Source organism: Tinamus guttatus, unplaced genomic scaffold (genome assembly GCF_059628265.1).
Source record: "Tinamus guttatus ecotype Peru unplaced genomic scaffold, ASM5962826v1 Tinamus_guttatus_pri_ptg000356l, whole genome shotgun sequence".
NCBI classification, from domain to species: Eukaryota; Metazoa; Chordata; class Aves; order Tinamiformes; family Tinamidae; genus Tinamus; species Tinamus guttatus.
Window position 1 is genome coordinate 1,898,399 of NW_028288890.1, and position 19,089 is coordinate 1,917,487.

Here is a 19,089-nt window from a genome sequence, read left to right on the forward strand (position 1 = left end):
AGGCAGTCCATCAAGAGGATAAAAGTTTTGTTTGATTAAATGGATAATTCATTAAAATAAAATTTATTTTTCTAAATGCTTGTACTAGGTTGCTGACAGGGGTGTTGACTTACTTAAGTGACTGTACTTGCAGCATGAGAAGTTCCTGAGTGATAGTGGTACCCAACCTCTTCTAGCACTGCCCCATTCCTACCGTTTTTTTCCTCCAAAAAGTCTATGCACTGCCAACTCAACTGGTATTTTGTTTTATTAAGTGTTGTTTCTATAAAACAAATGCACAAATTGTGAAAACTTACAGTAAAAGAAATTGGATGATTACAATGCCTTTATGAGCTGTAACAAACTCTTCCCTTTTTTTCTTGAATGATGATAAGCTGGTCTAGAAAACTTCATGGTTACATGGGTAACAGTCACTAATACTGCACTATTTCAAAGCACGTGAATTAAATTTTCCGTTACAAAGAACTATGACTTCTTCCAAATGGCTGTTATGTTCACACTAGTTAAAGCAACAAGGTAAGTGAAGGTTGGATCTGTCACCACATTGTTTATTAGGACTTCAGTCAGCTGCTCTCCGTTTGCTCGAAGCTCTGGCCACTTCATAATCTAGGAAGAGAACAGAGTTCGTGTCCAAAAGGACCCACATTGTGTCCCTAACTTGGAGGATAAACTATTAACTCCTTCAGTCCTGTTTTGACAGCTGTGTTGCTGCAGAATCTGCTCCCAGAGCAGTGTGAGATCCCACCGACCTGGGCTTCCCCTTTTCATGGCAGGACATGCACTTCTATGATGTCCTACATCGACCTAGTTCTCTCATGTCCTTTTCAAAGGACTAAAGTTTAATGCAGAAGGATTTCATCAGAAAGGCAAAAGTAAAAGCAGCTAATCCTCACTCCTGGAAGAACTGACTGTTGACTTGGGCCATACTCATGTAAAATCAAAAGGGGGGAATGTAGATAACATCATACCTATATATAATGACCATTTCTGGAGTAACAGGCTTTGTGAAAGTTTATGCTACTGTTCTTCAAATGTCTTTATCATGCAGGGAAGCCTAAGGCAGGATCAGTTCCAGAGGTCAGGACTAAGCAGAAGAGTGACAAAAATCACCTCAAAGCAGTCAGCCCTTTTCTATGTGTCTTTTCTATGTGCCCACAAACATTTGCTGTGGTTACCCTCCCCTTGGCAAATCAGTACATCAGTATCTGCAGACTGGTTAACTGGCTGCAGAAATTACATCGTTCCTTGTCAGCGTGACAATTTAACTAGCAGATTTATTGTAGGGGGCCTTTTGGCTAGGCAGTCTGTCAGGCTGCAGAATGCAAGAGTAAACAGACTTGCTTTACAGCTCTTTGTTCCTTCAGAATTGTTTCTGTTGCGTTTTGAAAGATGGCCTTGGTCACACTCTGGAAAGATTGCTTTTAAAGGAACGAGTCAAAAGTGAATGCCAGAGAAAACAATAAGGCAATTTTGGTGTAAGTCCACTTAAGAAACTCCATCCTGGTGGCACCTGTCTGGGCAGCTGCACAGGGCAGGAAAAGAGGCTAATTCAGCACCAACAAAGAAAGTGAGACCTACCTGTGTGGGAGGGATTCTCTTGTCCGAGCGTTTTCCCTTTGCACTACTCCATGCTGAGGTGAAGTTTGAGAGGTTGTACATCCACACACTTCCCGTCTCATCCCCACAGAACACATACTCTTTTGCTGTAAGAGCAAAAAACAAAGAAGCTGGAAAACTACCACGAAGCTGAGGAAGCATTTCTCTTTTCAGTAAAGTTCAAGAGAGTGCTGTAAGATTGTAGCAGAAGATGCCACATTTCAACAAAGGTCTCACTAGCACAGAACAAAAAAAACCTTAAGTTACTTGGCCTTGAATTTAAACTCTATTTTGTTAAAGTATCTCATTCTAGTAGAAAAAAAAAAAAGAGTGATAAATGCTCTACAGACTCTCTTCTGTCTTTTAACTTTTCAAGGTTGTAACAAACAAGCTGTTTTGGAATGTGGCCATCAGACCAAGTTTGTTTTTTCTGTGCTCATCTTAGAGGCCAGGTGCCCTCTGTGTTAGGTGTGGTAAACAGTAGTACAGGAAGGCTGTATCACCAATGCATGTTCTCTGCATGCCTTGAAGACCCTACAAGGAAGATTAAGTTGGTGTAACACTAGGCTGGATCTACTCCACCTTCTGTGGGAAATAGTATGTTTGCATTTATAGAGCCCTGAACCCAAACCACGCTCGTGCAGAGCTCTCAACCAGGAGCCAGTGTCCGTCTGCTGCTGTGCAGTGCTGCTCCCAGGGAGGGGACTGGAGGCTGTCCCTTAGGCAATGAAATCCAGGCCTGTCTCTTAACTACAGAATCCTCCAACATGTGACAGGGGAGAAGGGAGGAATTCTGGCTCAGGTAGAAGCATGAAAAGTAAGTCTTGACCGTGGTCTTTGCCGTGGTGCTTGTGTGGAGGAGCAGTGCTGCCTACCTGGGCAGGTGCTGAGCGTCAGGTAGGACATGTCCGTTGGGGACCACTCGAGCTCAGCTAGAATCACTGCAGAGATGGTTCTCTGAGAGGCTTTCCCCTTCCCGTCAAAAGACCGACTCCAGCTCCATACGAATATGCAACCTGTTTTAGAGCTCTTTGAAACTGTGGATGGAAAACAAGAGAAGTCGTGTCAGCTGCTGCCAACACCCCAACACAAAGATCAGCACTGGGTTCAGGTGGTCTGCCTGTGATAGCACTAGCAACCCATAGAACTTTCTATGCCTTGTTTCAGGATAATTTGAGGCTGTAGAGGATCATCCATCCCATTTTTATGTTCCTGAACTGCTGGACAAGTGTAAGCTTCTCAGCAGCAGAAAGACCCTGTCCTACCCCATACTTTCAGCATCCTCTTGGGTTTGGGATTCCTAATTCTCCATAAAACACTGCTGCTGACAGCCCTTAAGCAGAAGGGGGCTCTCACCTGCTCCCCTTTGGCTGTACCAGGCTGAGAGTGCTCACTGGGAAGGGTCCATCTTCCTTCTTGAACACATTTGTGCCTCTTGCCCATGCCTTCCTTGGGGCAGATGGGTGACTGAAACACAGCTGGGTTCTCCAGAGCCCCCAACGCTCTACAGGAGAGGTAACCAAACCCCAGCAGCAGCCCCTCTGCTCAGCATGTGGGTTTCAGCCTTCCTTGCTCCTCATGCCTGAGTCTTTTGAGTGGATCTATTGTGTTTATACTCACCTATGACATCGTCATTCAAAAACGCCAACCCATCAACCCTGTGAGAAGTTGTCATGTCCCCCTCGTCATCTGGAAACTGGAATACGGCTTCAAAAGGCCTGGTGAGGAGTGAAGAGGAAGGATGAAATACTGCCCAAGCCTAGTGGTACAGCCTAGAGAACTGCACTGAAAGGACACTTAAACACACAAGCCAGGAAATGAAACTCAATTATTAGTCTCTGGCTGAAGTGAGCAGATGAATGCACAGTCAAACTTGCTTATTTGCCAAGGGATGGCTGTTTTACCTTCTTGAGTTATTTTTTTGTAAGCATCATGATTACTGTGTGTCAGCACGGCATGACTTCTCCCGTTCCTCACTTGTGTTGTGTTTTTGTTTTGTTTTTTTCTTAGATGCCTAGAATTGGATGCACTATTCTAGCGTACCTGTGACAACTCCATTGCCCTGTGTAGTACCAGTTTCCTGCATAATATCACACACCGGGGCTAAGCTAGGTGCTCCTGTAAGGGAAACTTGGTTCAGGACACATTTAAGGTGATAGCCCATTTAGTTTAGCCTGCAACACTGGAGCATCAATGAAGTATTAATAAAAGCTTCTAATTCTGAGCACACCTTTAGCATTTCACTAGTATTACTACTGAGCCACTGCAGAGGGAACAAGCATGTTCTAAGTTTGGTAAGACACATGGATTTCCTTGAGTAGACCTTGAACAGAAATGAAGTCACTGTGGGGAATTAGATGCTTGTCCCTTATTATGGAAGGTGAATGTATGTCCATCCCCAGCTTATTTCTCACCTGCTTTTCTGTTCTTTATCCAGTTTTATATTCCAGGTAAAGCAGCCTTCTTCACATCCAGCCAGCAGGTACTGATCCGGGCAGGTAGGGACCAGGGCAATCCGCAAGGGAATAGAGAGGGCTTCCAGCACCAGCAGTTGGCTAACAACAGAAAAGAAAAAAAAATCAAGTTAAGTGGTGCTGCAAAGTGACAGTTACAGACAGTTACAGGCTCCTGGACTGGCCACATCCATTTTTTGAACCTTTACCTTGCTTTGAAATTGTAGTCACAGTCTGGAATCCCAATATCCCAGAGTGCAATTCGCTTGTCATAGGATGCAGCTGTGGGGCACAGAAGAGAAGCAGGTAGTGGCGCCACTGCCCATCTGGCTCTTTTTGTGCCAGTCGGAAATTCTACCTGTGTCACAGGCTGTAAAAGGCTAAGCCTGGGGCATCAGAGAGGGCATTAAAACACAGCAGCAGTCACAGAGGCTCCTTTCTTAAGTAACAACACTTCACAGACGGTGTCAAACATGCACATTCACTACTATTTTTTTTTATTTTGTGTACACTTAGAGAAGAGGACAAAAGGAAAGTTTGTTTCCTGGTGTCCATTATTATGCTGTGATTTTGCAAGGTTATTAATTAGTGCCAATCTGAGCTCGTGTTTCTGATCATTCACTTGCCCTAGTGCAAGCTAAGTTAACAGTTCCAACTCCTACCTCTTAGGCACATGCCACTTTATTGCACATATCTGTGTCTTTTACTGTGCCTACACCTACAGCAACTCCTGTGGGAAAGCTAGGCTCTGATCCAGAGAGTGAAATATTTTTAATGTCTTTGTCCCAAAGCTGATATACAGACAGTAAAAACAACCCATATTCTAACCATATAGCCTCCCCCAACCTCAAGATTTACTGTCCAGTCCCCAAACAGGCATATAAAAACAGTCAATTTATTACAAAAAATTTAGCTGTGCAAACAAATGAACCTTGCAGTGCAACCCAGACGGCAACATCAAGCTTGTAAACTCTTCTCAACTAAATGTAATATACGGAAGTGCATCAACCTCTGATTACTCTAGGCTCCTGCTTCCTACATTCTTGAGCTTACACTTGAAAAGCCTCTGCTATAATATCTGTGCTTAAACAAAACAAAAATCCATTCCTTAGGGGTCACAGAACACTGCAGTTGCTCCAGGATGTGGGTAATTCCAGGCAAAAGAAACAATGTGCTGGGGGGGTGAAGGTGTGGTCAGAATGGCTCCACAGCAGCTCACTTGACAATGCAGCTGCAATTTGCAATACAATGGTTCAATTCCCACCAGTCCTTAAACCTCAAGCTCTGCAGGCCCTAACGAGGCAAAGTTCTCTTCTGAAGCTGAATAAAAACTTCTGATAAGGCACAGGACTCAAATGACTTCACTTATCAAAAGCAATTGAGCACAGAGTTTTGCTTCCTGGAAAAAAAAGGGAAATCCAGCAGCCCAGGGAGCCCTGCGAGCGGAGCCCTCGCTGCTGGCCCCAGCAGGCTGCCCTGGCCAGCATTCTTCTTACTCATCCCTGCGGAACCAACCTGCTGCTGGGTTTGTTTATGGCTAAGGCGGGAGCCACCCTGAGAGCTGACATGCCAGGGAGCTATTGAACAAGAAGCAGGACACACCTCAGCTGAAGTGCCAGCCCTTGTGGCTGGAACGTGTTGTACCTTCTGCAGGTTAATGCAGCAGGAGAGGTGATTCACTCCGGAGTGTCTGCCCATGCTCTTTGTATGTGGGGTCCCTGTAAGCAGCCACTTACCAACACCTGCTTGCACACTGATGGTAAGTCCCAGCCCTCCCCTCATAAGGAAGCCCAGGCTTTTTTCTGTGTTAATCACTAAAATGAAAGAGGTTCTGAAGTAGAGACTTACTGAAAAGATGAGTTTCGTGAGTTGGGCTGAAGCAGATAGTAGCAATGGGCTTTTTATGAGCCTTTATCTCGCCGTAGCAGAAGTCAGCCGCCACATGAATCAGTTTGACAATCCCTCTCCTCCCAGCAGCTGCCAAGATATTATGAGTTTTCTTCCGACTGTCGCCAATTACCATTGTGAGAGTTGTCCATGCAACACTGAAAAACTCCTAGGAGAGGAAAGAAACCAAGAATATCATGAAAAAGAACAGTCAGGAGGATGGCTGCCAAGTCAGACATAAGAGAACCATCAGGAGAACTAGTCACGTGAAATGACAAGACTATTCAAGGCAGAGCATTGACTCTCAAAACAACCTTAAAAGAACACAAACTATCAAAACAAACTATCATCATCAGACATTCTCAACAGCCTGGATATGTGCATACACCTGTGTAAGGAAAGCAGCGGTTGAGTAATCTTTTAAACTAACAAAAACAAAGCAGGCTAAAAGAAAAAGTGGAAATGTTTACCATCTAGCTTCATCCTCTTAAGACCTCTTAAGTCCATGCTAATGCTTGAAACCTTCTTTCAGAACTGTTTGTAATATATTTATGTTTATGTATTTGCTCACATTTGCCTACCTCTGTAGCCACTTTATACTTTTTCAGCACTATCCCAGTCTCACAATCAATCAGACAAACAGCTTCCCCTCCACAGGTTGCCAAAGTCCTAGAGGAGCTCACAGTAGGATCTGAAAGACCAAAGGAAGAGGTGAGAGAACCCCAGGTTAGTGGGTAACACATGAAGATTGCAGCTTATCTCACTGCCTGGTACTTTCCCAGCCTCCTATTTCAAAGTCAAAGTCTGCTCACAAGCCTCTTCGTGACAACAGCTTAAAGGAGGAGCAGGGGTCTAGCACATGGATTCTGGTGGGATTCCAGAGCCAGGGGCTTTGGGGAATCCTGCAAACTTTTTTTAAGAGCTCACCTTTCCTGGATCCAGAGTCTAGCAATGGCTCGAAGACACAGGACCAGAGCTGTGTTTTAAAATCCTCACGGCTGTTGCCTTTACTGTGACATTGAAGGAAATGCAATGGCTCTGCGCTGACATCCTCCTACAATAAACCATCTACTTTAGAAAATTCATTCCCCCAACAGTGGTTTGTGTGAAAGGCATGCCTATGATCACCTCAAGAGACCCCCTCTATTGAACACAGCAATCCAAGTTAAACTGAGATGTTTTTCAGCCATTTCTGCTAGAGAGAACAGGAGAGAGTGAGGTGCCACCAACGTTCAAGACTCCTAAGCCAGCAAGGAAATGTTCAGAGAAGATGTGCCCAGCAGACCCAGCAGTGAACTCCATCTCCTGCTGCAGAGGAATGTGAAAACTCTCCAGATTCCCAGGGATCTGAGCCGAGGGGGAAACACTTCCCCCTGTCCAGCCTTCTGTTTGACCTGAGAGCCAGTCATGCCAGCCCTGTTTCTAAGAACAGGCTTTCAGTGCACCACCTCAGAGCGCTGGTCCATCCATCCCCTGCAGAGTTCACTGTCTCCACAGGGAGCCTTCCCTCATGCCTCTGAGAGATTTAAAACAAAACAAAAACCATAACTCACAATATATTGGGCCAGGCATGAGCTCCAAGAAGTGCAGAGCTCTGCCAAAATGTGAATGTGGCTCCTCCCACTAGACCAAGGGGCCAAAGGACGTTCCCAGTGGAGCTGAGGGACATACCTTGCCCTTGACGTTCTTAATTGGCGTCAAGCTAATGACCCCGGTGTCCTGCTCCTGGCTTTTTTGCTCCGCTGTCAGCTGGCTGGATCTTCTGTTGCTTTGCCCCTTGGGAGTCTGCTCTCCATTCTTATGTGTCCCTTCAGCTCCCTGGTCAGGGGTTGCCGCTTTGGCTTTCTGGTTCGATGTTCTCGGTTTATCTGGAGCTGGGTCTTCCTGCAAGTGACTGGACTTTCTAGGACTACGTGCAGCCTCCTCCTCGGGGTTTGCCTGCGATTTGGACCTCTTATTTCCAGAGCTTGGCGTGGAATTATTTCTTTTCCTCTTGCTGGGGGTTAGTTTGACCTACAAGAGAGGCTGTTGGTTTCTGCAGAAGGTGTCTACCCTCCCCCCAGATGTGTAGATGATTTGTAAGTCAGCGATATTATTTAATCAAATATAAATACCCTCCCACAGTTACAGGCTAAGTTCCAAAGAATCACAAGCAAACCAAAGCTGCAGAGTTCTTAGAGGCAGAAGACAACGGAAATCACATAGGCAGCCTGATTTTGAACTTAATAATTCCCTTGCCCCACTTATTTCTGATTTATATGTAATATAGAAAAGCAAATCTGCCCACCAGAGCAAGGGGACTCAAATTGCAGCTGTTTCAAAGAGGCCAAGCACCATCGTCTTCTAGCCGTGTCAGCCCAGCTCTCTAACCAAAAATATCCTTCCCCAAAGGAGAGATGGCAAATGTAGGACTAGATCCACAAAATCTTTTGGGTCTCCTATGAGAGTGAAAACTCTCACTTCTCGGATAACAACCAAACTCTCAATGCCAAGAAGCGTTCACTCTTCACTCTGGCCATAAAAAATAGCCCCAGCTGTTGAATATAGGCTGGAGGTCAAGACTGCCCACAGAGTTACCAAAGAATAAAAAATGTTAACTGAAAAGTGCTACTGAATTGGTACAAAATAAAAAGGAAGTTGTTAACTTAACTGTAAAAATCACCTACCTGACTAATGTCCTCCACAACTTCCCTGGGGCTTTCTGCACTTTCTTCCTCATTCTCCTCTACCTCTTCCTCTGTTTTGGGATCTGTGTTTTCTTCCAGACCCAATGAGGATGCCAGAAACTCTTCTGCAATCATTTTCACCTGCAGTCATAATCAAATACACACATATGTACTAAAAGACAAAACACAATGACAGGCAAGCTTGGTGTATAATGATAAGGGACTTCTAGTACAGAGTTTTTAGTATCCATCTGCTTCCACTATTCTAGTGAATTTCCCAACTAATGGAGGAGCCCTAAGCTCACAGCACAAAGTTTCCTGACAGAGGTTCCTCGTGCTGTTCCCACACAATGTGCCTCACTCAAAGGGTCTCAAAGGATCATGATTCAGAGGCTGAAGTTCAGACATATTCAGACTGCAGCCCCTCAGCTGTGACTGTTACCACTGTGTGTAGGAAGAGACAGATGTGAAGAGTAAGACTGTGCCATGGGAGCTCCCTGAAATCACAGCATTGCTGAGATGCTGAAGATGGCTCAGGACAGACCAGCATCTGACAATCTGCCCAACTTAACACTGTAAGTGAGTGACTACAGTGACTCCTGCAGATGACCATCACTCACAGTGTCCCCAACAATAAAGCACCAGCCTGCCAGAGCAGACTTTTCAACTCCACAAATCAAGTAGTAAGGATATTGTACTCATGTTAATTATTCTAAGCATCATCATCACTTATAAACTAAAAACCAATGTTCAGTTTCAGTAACAGTCATTGCATCTTAGTGTGCATTTATTCCTAGTGCTTCTGTAACTGCTCTACAAACTAGCAGGAAAAATCAGAAAAGGTGACACCACACCTTTGTAAGAGCCCCTGAATGCAAATCCATAGAGCTTTTTAATCAATCTGCTCAAAATCAGGCTGCAGAATCCTTGCTTCAAGAACAGAGGGGTGAGTGAAGCGTGACCTACCCGCCAGCGGGTGAATTCACTGAGAGAGCTGGGTCCATATACTACATTCGTTTGTACTGACTTCAGGAATTTTTTCTTGATGGACTTCACTTGCTCAACTGTATACTTCTCAGGAAGTTGGTCACGGAAGAATTTTTCCCAGTGAGCAGTAACCTAGGCAGAATGACTGGGTTTATTCAACAAATTATGGCCCAAATAGGAGGAGAAAAATACACGAGTACTTATAAAAGCATTTAAGAAGTTGTCAATGCCAAAATTTCATTATCTACATAGTGGCATTGCTTCCTTTTGTTTGGTCGTTCAAATCTGTTCAAAGGCATTTGAGGCACAAGCACCAGCACAAACTAAACAGCATAAGGGAACATTCTGAGTCTCATAACTGTGAATTCCAGCAGTCACCCATGCCCTATTGCCTGGAGGATGAGAGGCTGAGCAACCCTCACTAAGACCTTTGCAGCAGTGAGCAGAGAAATCAGTAATGAGGCTTTTATTAGGTGGCCCAAATTGTGCTCAGATTGTACCAGCATTATCATAACTGTTCAATGCCTATGTGCCACCCTGTCATTGAACCTAACACAGTCCTGTATGTAGTTATTTGTCAGACATTTACACATAAAAAAAAATACCATTAATCTTACCTTGCTGGTGAGCTTACGACTATTGACATGCCTCACATGATTAGCCAATTTGGTTATATCCTTGCCGTTGAGTAGCCGGAGATTTTGCAAAAGAAACATCACTTTATAGTCATCATTAGTCTGGAAAGAGATGAATTTATGAAAATTGTACACACAATTAACTACACAATTAACACACAATTAACTACAGATATGTGTTCTTTATTCAAATATAACCAAGAAAGACCAGAATGTATTTATTCAGGAAAGGGCACTTCATAAAATCCTCTCAGGACTTCCAACTGAAATATCATCTGTTACTTGTAAATTTAAAATTCTCCTCGAAGTTGGGACCTTTATCTGTGCAGACATAAACTCCACCCCAACTCACGCAGTACTAATATCCAGCACGAGGTGGCAGCGGTGGAACTAGGCTGCTCTGCTCCTGTCCGAGTGCAACGTGGGGAATCCCATTCACATCTTCTTACTTTGAGCATCTAACCCAGAGGAAGGCCTGCTCGGGGTAAAGCAGGTGAATACCAGCAGGGTTTGACAGCCCGAGAAGTTTTGGGGCAGAAATATTCACCAGCCTGGTTCAACATGAAGTCACACAGATGTTTGTGCCAGCACACAACAGTGAACAACACTTGGGGACAACAGCAGTGGCTTACGCCACCTGAAGCATGTAGCAAATTAGCTTCAGACACCTACATTGAGAGTCTCAGGTCCCCATACAGTCAACAGACAAGCTGGAAAACCTAAATTAGAATAATCTCCAATCTTAAAATAAATTAAAATAATCCTAAATTCAACCTTTCAGCAGAAGACCAAGCCTGCTTTTCCAGAGCAGACTTCTGGAACAGGCAGAAGGACTAGGCAGACATTTCTACACAGTTGTTGTTATATATTATATCCCTAAATTAACATCCCTAAATTTTATACAAGTATGAAGGTAAGGTATTTTGCTTGAGAAGCTGCCCAAGATGGGACCCTGGCCTGGAGAATCTGCAGATTCAGACACATGGATTTCAATCTCTGAGCATTTTTTGGCAAGTCACCAATTTGCACCATAATTTTCAAATCTGTAATAGGGGAATAAAAAGACTAACTACTTTTTGAGATGTCCTAATACTTGTTGATTAAGAACTAAGCATAATTGCTATTTATTTCTCACTCTATTTAATACTTGGCGCATAAGGATGGGAAGTAACTCACTGTGAGATACACGTTGTTCTCATAGGTTAGCTCCTCGAGCAGGGGGAACTGTTTCAGAGCAGTTACATCTTCCAGTTGGTTGTTGTTGCAGTTTAGGACGCGCAGATCAGGCAGGGTTAGACTGTTGGGAAATTTATCCAATAAATTATCGGAGAGATCAAGTTTCTGCAAATGCCTCAGACGGGAAAACAACCGTGGGTCTAAGTCTCCGGTCTTCAGCTGTAGCTTGGATAGGCTGAAAAAAATAGAGATCAGGAATTGTCTGCAGTTTGCTGGAAAAACAAGTGGGATATGAGGTCCCACCACCTTGCAGCACTTCTCAGCTTAGCCTAACTCACTGGTTCTTTTTTTGGTTTGCATTATTCCCTACTTCAAGCACACATAATTGGAGAAGTTGCTGCACCGGGGATGATAAACGCAGAGATTAAGTCTACTAGATTATTTAATGTAGAAATATCCTGAAATTGAGATAGATCTCCTACGGATAACTGAGTTAGTTGTGAGCAGTGCATCACTAGAAAAGTTCTTGTTCTAGAAAAATCTCTGACACCTCCTGGAGTTTTGATCCGTTTTTTCTTTGCAATGTAAATTCAACCAAATCAGTTGTGGCAATACCAGACAATCCCACCCCCCTTTTTTCTTTTCCACTACAGAATCAATCTATCCTGTCCATAGAGTCCAAAAGATTCATCATTTGCATCATAACTGATGGAAGCAAAGACTACACAGCTTCCAAAAAGGCCAGGCCCATTCTCTCCTTTTTGCAGCCACTGGCATTTACAAAGCTTTGTGGAAAGTCCAATCACTTTGTGGATCTGGATCAGTATTTTTTTTTTTCTGCATTAAGGTTAAAATCAATCCAAAGGCAAACTAGCTTCCCAAAACATCCAGCTGTTTTCTAAAAACTAACTTCAAGAAAAGGGTGATGTTCACGTTTATTTTACAGAAAAATTAGCTATAAAATCTTCCACTGGTAAAAATACAAATATACCTAAAATTCACAATGCTGCCACCAACAAAACAGAAGCATTCTATCCTGGAAGAGGAAGATGTAAAATACTTGTGAGGTGAAAAAAAATATAATCTCTCGTGAGAAATTGAAAATTATGTATTATAAGAATGAGGTTCATTTAGATCTGTCTAGAGTCTAGAATGGGCCCTTTGGGCTCCAGAGGGAACATCCAGTCCTGAGAGCTAACACCTCTGAGGATGTAAGCCTGAATTTCTTTAATAAACAGAATCTCTATCTACTATGATTAGCAAAAGAAGGTTAAAAGACCTGCAACTGAAATGTGAAAAAAGAGATGAATTTAAGAAGCGGGATCGCTTCTCATTTGCCTGTCATTTCAGAAGCCCAAGTAGTTGATCAAAATGCATAAGAAAGGTTGATTGCAATTCAGCTGGCTGCAAGGCTGACCGTGACTCCTGTGTCATTCTGGTTTCAAGCGTGAACCATTTGGAATTGGGACAGGGACAAAGTTTGAGAGAAACTTAACACAATAGTCCCCAAATGGGCCTTTTAGAAATATGAATCTTCAAAATCATGGTATTAAGCAGAAGGGGAAAACCGTAGAATTTCACTAGTTCAAACACATCAACATCACTTTGTCACCCAGATTACTGCAATACCACTCCTCAGATGAACTTTTGAGTTTCTCTCTAAGAACAGCATCTTATCATAAGACAAAAAGAAAAGCTCCAAAGTATGAAAAAACACAACTTGCAAGGGCACCAGCCAGAATTGGGCTAACACAGTGACTCAGATTGGCAAGTCCTGGAATAACAAAATTCCACTGTATTAAACATTTGTAAAGATATATTTTTTTCAACAATCACAATTAAGGATCTGAGCAACAAGATGGTTTTTAGAGATTTCTGTATGTATCACAGCTTGTTCTCCCTCTCTACAGTGCTTGTACAGTCATATTCTAGGTATTGGATTTAGAGCAGATGGAAAGTGATGGAGAAAGGAAGGAAAATAATGCCAAAACTTTTTAAAAACCTTCTAAAACCCACACCCAAAGTGATTTTCCTACTCACATTAAGCAACTGCAATCAAAAGCAGAAGTGGAGTGGCAGGCACAGTAAATTTTCTCAGGATGAGGAAATCACAATCTAGACTTAAACAGTTTTACAGAAAAAAGGAGAGAGATATGGAATATATATGGTGAAGAGAGGTGGTAACTGCTGCTAATTCAGCTAATGCCCACTGGTACTGCATGGAGAATGGCAACTCCTAGTCTGTGTTTTTTAAGAGCCTCTCTTATTTCAGTAAAAGTACTTAGAAAACAAAGACAAAAAGGATTGCCCATTCAGCTGGAATTTTCCATGGGCCTATTTGCACTTACTTCAGCGTCTCGATCTTTCGCAGCCTAGTAGATCTTGGAACGGCTCTTTCCAAAAGCAGCTCTGTAGTAATTTTTGACATTTTTAATCTCCACCCTTCTGAATTCACAAATGTGCCAGCTGCAGGATCTCTTCTTGCAACCCTCCTGGTGAAACAAACAGGAATGAGAGGAAATCCTTTGAAACTGATTCCAAAGGTGAAATAAAAAGTTACCAGTTTAGCTACTGCTTTTGCTACTGTGTTTGAAGCTGCCCTTTTTCACAGGGTGGACACAAAGCTGCCACACATCATAACTAAACTGGGCAGGCGCTCCCAATAAGCCACCCCAAAATGTCTCCAAAACGCTGATGATACCCCTGGTGCCTACTAAAACACAAGGCTCACTGCCAATAACACTGCCCACGGGGTGAAGGCACTCAGGATTAGGGGCTCTTTGGGTGCCAGCTTGTTCAGCTCTCCTGAACAAGAGGGTTCTGGTCCAAAAAGTCCTGCTGTCGCATTTACAGTAAGGCTGACAGAGCCAGTGCAGCTTCATAAGCTCCTGGATCATGTCTTGCCACCCCTGCAACAAAGGGTGGAAATGAGGGCAACAAAGGAGGGAAGAGCTCCAAGGCCAGGCTCACAAGGAGCTTCTTGTGCTAGTCTCATTGCTGCCAAGCCCTCTGAACCGCTAAGGACTGGCAAGAGCGGGGGCAGCCCTTGGTCTTGCGCTCAGCACTGTGGTAAAGCTACAGCCTCTGGAGCACCGGGACGTGGTTTTGAGGACTAGCCTTTTCCTCATGGAAAACTAGATGTGAACAGAGGGCGGAGGATCCAGAAAACACTTCCAGCCCCAAATCCAGCGTTCTGATCCGCCAAGGAAGGAGCCGTGGAGCCGTCACTGGAAGTCAAACCCCGGTGCTGGGCGCTTGACCCCATCAACCTCCACGCGCGGGATCAGCTACAAGGCGCCGCTCACAGCCCTGCTTGCCGGTGTCACCATCACCCTCCTCCTGACCACGGGGACACCCGGGCCACTCGCACCAGGCCCATGACACCACGGGGGTTATCCGGGGACATGATGGCACAACGTGCCCACGCCGCAACGGGCACACTGCACCCAAATTGGGCCGAATTAGAGCATATTTTGGCCCAATGCAGAGGCTGTGGCACGTGCCGGTTCGGGGGCCGCCGAGGCCGGAGGGCCGCTCGGAGCCTGCTTGCGCCCTGACGGTGCCGGGGGCCTCCCGGGCCGGACGGTTCCGACCCCGCAGGATGGCGAGGGCCGGATGGCCCCTCCGCGGCCGCGGGGCGGCTCCTGCCGGGCCTCGCCTCGCCCCGCGCCCCCGCGCTGAGGCGGGACCCCGGCGGGCGCCCCGCGGGGGTGGATGCTGGGAGAGGGTGAAGTGGACTACGACTCCCAGGAGCCCCCGCGGCGCTGCCGGGCCCCGCAGCTCGGCTCGCGGCCGCGGGGCCTGCCGGGAAAGCGAGTCCGCGCCGCAGCCCCGCGCGCGGCCTGCGCGCCGCCCGCCCGCCCCGCCGCGGCGTCCCCCGGCCGCCTGCCCTCACCTGGCTGCGGGCCGGGCCGCGGCGAGCTGCGCCCGGAGGGAGAAGGAAGGAGGGAGGAGGAAGAGAAGGGGCAGGAGGGGAGGAGGGGGGAAAGGAGCAGCGTCCGCGGCGCAGCCGGCGCGGATGGAGGCGGCGGCGGGCGGCGAAGGGCCGGGCTGCGGCTGCAAGGGGATCCGCTCGTGCCTGCTCTGCGAGGGGCCCGCGCAGGCCGCTCCGCCGCCGCAGGTAGCGGGCAGGGGGCGGCGGGGCGGCGCCGGGGGGCGGCGCCGGGGCGGGACAGCGCGCGGAGGGGGCGGCCGCCATGTTGTCCTGGGGGGCGGCGGGGCCGGGGGCTGCCGAGGGAGCGGGGCCCTGCAGCGGCCTCCGCGGCCAAAATAACGATAATCCTTAAGAGCCATCCGTTAAAAAAAAAATTAAAAAGTGGTTGTTCCGTTTACCTTCGTGGCCTTGGTGATTTTTTTTATTAACTTACCTCGTTTTGGGGTAAGAGGAGCTGTATCACGCCCCTGGCCCTGAGCAATAGCCAGCATTCATCTTCCGCCTATGGCACCAAGGCTCATCTCTCCTTCCCCATCTTCACAGCATAAATGCACTGCTAGAAAAGAAAATCAGCTGTTGGCATCAGAGTGCCTTCCCAAAAGGATGCTGTAATGTTGCTCATGCCTGAAGTCCTGTACTCACGGTTAGCATCAGTGAGCAATAAGTCATAGAAACACCTGATCTTGCTAAGTTCCATCCTCTACCTCTATTTTTGTCCCCACAAAATTTCCCCAGGGAGAAGATAACTTCACTTACTGTCCAGCAACAGGCCTAGCTGTGGGAAAGGAGCACTCGGAGTTTGCTGGCTGGGTGTTTCCATTTCCAGGAGTGTTTTTGACGGAGGAGTTCATTAGTGAAGATGAAGAGTCAGAGATAGTCGGACTTATGGATCAGGATGACTGGAAACCATCACAGTCTGGCCGAAAGAAGCAGGTTTGATTTTAGAAATGCGTTTGTTCTCTGGAAAAGGATGTCTGTCTTCACAGTTAAAACCCCAAAGACATGTTTTAGTATATGCTTTCTTTTGGAAACCTTTCCTGAAATCAATTGCAAGAATTATAATTAGAATTATCGTCTTCCAAAAGTGTCTTTATTGTAATTACAGTGAATAGCACCTGCTGACACACATACAGTCATTAAAAACCATACAATATCAGAGGGAGACAAATGTTACTCTTTCTTTACAGATGATAAATCTAATCCAAAGTGGTTAATGCAACTTGATCGAGTCATTTTATAAAGTGGTGACCACACCATCGGAAGAGATGAGCAGCACACCTTAAAAGCCTTGACCATCATCCCCGTAGAGGTCACAATCTCTCCAGAAAGACTTGTCCCAGATTTTCCTTAACATTATATTTTCCCCTTTTCTTTTTGACAGGACTACGGACCCAAAGTGAACTTTAAGAAGCAGAGGCTGAAAGCTGGTAGCTTCATCGGTTTGCCAAGTTTTAGTAAAAAGATTGTGGCACAAATGAAGGACTACTCAGTGCTAGATGGTTTCCTACCTGTTGAGCAATGTAATCTGGACTACATGCCAGAAAGAGGTTCCGCCATCGACCCACATTTTGATGACTGGTGGCTCTGGGGAGAGCGGCTGGTTAGCTTAAACTTGCTCTCAAAAACTGTGCTGTCCATGTCTTGTGATTCAGAGGACAGCATCCAATTATTTCCCGTTTTCAGTAAAGAAAAGGGGGAATTAAGTCCCTTTGGATGTCTTGCTCAGACGTCAGCACGCGAAAATTCAAGCAAACAGAGAATTAGCTGCACCTCGTCCCCAAGGCTTGTTCCAAGTAAAGAAGTGACTGTTGCCATTCCCTTACCCAGAAGGTCCCTGGTGGTGCTTTACGGTGACGCACGTTACAGGTGGAAACACGCGATCTACCGCAAGCACATAGAGCATCGCCGAGTCTGTGTCACGTTCAGAGAGCTCTCCGCAGAGTTCAGCACCGGAGGAAAGCACGAGGAGCTGGGGAAAGAACTGCTGGGAATAGCTCTGTCATTTCAAGGAAGACCAGTATGATCAACGGAGGAAGACGGAACTGCGTTTTGTTAGGATATTTGAGAAATAAAGTACAGAACTTTTACAACTTGATTTATTTTTGAAGTACATGTAAGAATTGGGTTATTACAAACATAAGGTCAATCAAATAGAAGTGTAATAAATAAGAGGGTAAAAGGAAAGATTTGTTTCTTTGAAGATTCTCCTGGGCAATGGTGGTTCTTAAGCAAATTTAAAAATTAGCTGTGGTATTCATTAGCTATATTGTAACCAAATGCAAAAAGCAAATAGTCAATTTTAAAATACTTCAGTGAAATCAAGAAACTTGGGATCATTAAACTGATCCAAGTAAAACACCTCTTGGCATTGATTCAGCTCACGTCTCGGAGCAGATTTTAACCTTTTTTGACCCATACTCAGTCCTGTCACGCTGCTTTTAGAGCTGCCCTGTGCTGCTGGGACAGCACTATTTTCTCGCCCACTTCGGAGAGATCCCTTTGAGATCAGTCCTCCCCTGGAGGAGGGTACGCAAGCATCTCTCCACCGATGAAACAACACACAGAACTAATTAAAATAATTATCCTTTGCTGAAGATTCCTGCTGTAGCCGTGAGGATTAATCATAATCGTAGTGTGTGACCTATATCTCCTGGGACCAAAGAGCAGCGCTTGCAGAGGGCCAGCGGAGACACTTCTGCAGACAGCTCGGACAGGTCATTTGTCATCTCCAGGCCCTGCTGCCAGCTCTGTGGTGAGAGGCTGATCTTAGGAAGCTGGGAGACAGGCTGCAGCTTGGGGGGTATCGCGTTCCCCTTGGCACCTCCAACAACCACGTCGGAGCCAGAGCTCGCACCTACGAGTCAAGGTGTCGACTGGAGCAGAAGCTGCTCAGAGCGAACGTCTGCGCCCCTGACAAAGGAAGTGGTGCCATGGAGGAGATGTGATCCTCTAATAAACGTGGGTGCTCCAGCAAAACCATTCAGCACAGTCACACCTACAGTTGTAAAACACTTAACACTGCCTGGCTTTGATTGGTAAGAAGAGGACACATTTATTACATGGGATTTCAGGGTCCCTGCTGTCCTCTCCTGTATTTTAAAAGGAGGAGGGTGGTATCTGACAAAGCTACAAAGAAGAAATAAAACAAAAACGAGTTAACCAATAGAGGCTGCTGGAGGACTTAAGGTGCCTTTCAAAAAATCAATCTGAAATTAGCCAGAAATATAAAACTTGGTATGTTTATCCAGTTTCATTCACCCAGCTGGACAACAACCAAGATGCAGGTATTATGCTACCTAAAATATTGTTCATGCATAGACAAAACAAGAAGAGGCCAGGTTTAAAACACAGAGGCTTTTTTTTTTTTTCCTCCTAGCACTTAACTGAGTCAACATCCCACTCATCATCCATCATTAACATCTCTGGGATGAAGGCGAGCGCTGAATTGTACATGCAGGTTAGTACGCATGGGAGTGCTTTTCAAACTCTATCAGTAAATAATTACTGAAAACACTTTCCTGTTTAGAAAAAAAGGTACGGAGGAGGGAGCCTGGGAGGAGATAATCAGAAGGGAAACACGCTGGCGCGGTTGTGCTGGACCTGCAATTCAGGTGGTAGGAGTTTATTGAGGAAGCCGTCTCGACGTTGAAGAAACAAGCACAAGAAGATAAACCTATAAAAGCAGGGAAGCTTGAGGGGTGTTTGCTTTTTATAGGAAGGGAAAGAACAGAAAGCATGACACGGAATCCCCCAAA

The 19,089-nt window shown here is 45.5% G+C and overlaps 2 protein-coding genes across 2 annotated transcripts; one reads left to right on the forward strand and one right to left on the reverse strand.

Moving 5' to 3' along the window:
• Window positions 1-229: 229 nt before the first annotated feature.
• Window positions 230-15,312, reverse strand: LRWD1 (leucine rich repeats and WD repeat domain containing 1). Its single transcript, XM_088530077.1, has 16 exons — window positions 15,296-15,312; window positions 13,749-13,892; window positions 11,401-11,635; window positions 10,207-10,326; window positions 9,569-9,721; window positions 8,603-8,743; window positions 7,608-7,949; window positions 6,864-6,990; window positions 6,518-6,627; window positions 5,898-6,105; window positions 4,259-4,331; window positions 4,011-4,151; window positions 3,217-3,314; window positions 2,472-2,633; window positions 1,579-1,703; window positions 230-606 (listed from the first exon to the last, which is right to left on the reverse strand). Exons 2-16 carry the CDS (start codon window positions 13,826-13,828, stop codon window positions 466-468), a joined length of 2,256 nt encoding a protein of 751 aa, XP_088386203.1. The 5' UTR covers window positions 13,829-13,892; window positions 15,296-15,312; the 3' UTR covers window positions 230-465.
• A 73-nt stretch (window positions 15,313-15,385) lies between these two features.
• ALKBH4 (alkB homolog 4, lysine demethylase) lies at window positions 15,386-17,518 on the forward strand. The gene is made up of 3 exons (XM_088530078.1): window positions 15,386-15,520; window positions 16,070-16,267; window positions 16,716-17,518. Exons 1-3 carry the CDS (start codon window positions 15,419-15,421, stop codon window positions 17,355-17,357), a joined length of 942 nt encoding a protein of 313 aa, XP_088386204.1. The 5' UTR covers window positions 15,386-15,418; the 3' UTR covers window positions 17,358-17,518.
• Window positions 17,519-19,089: the final 1,571 nt, after the last annotated feature.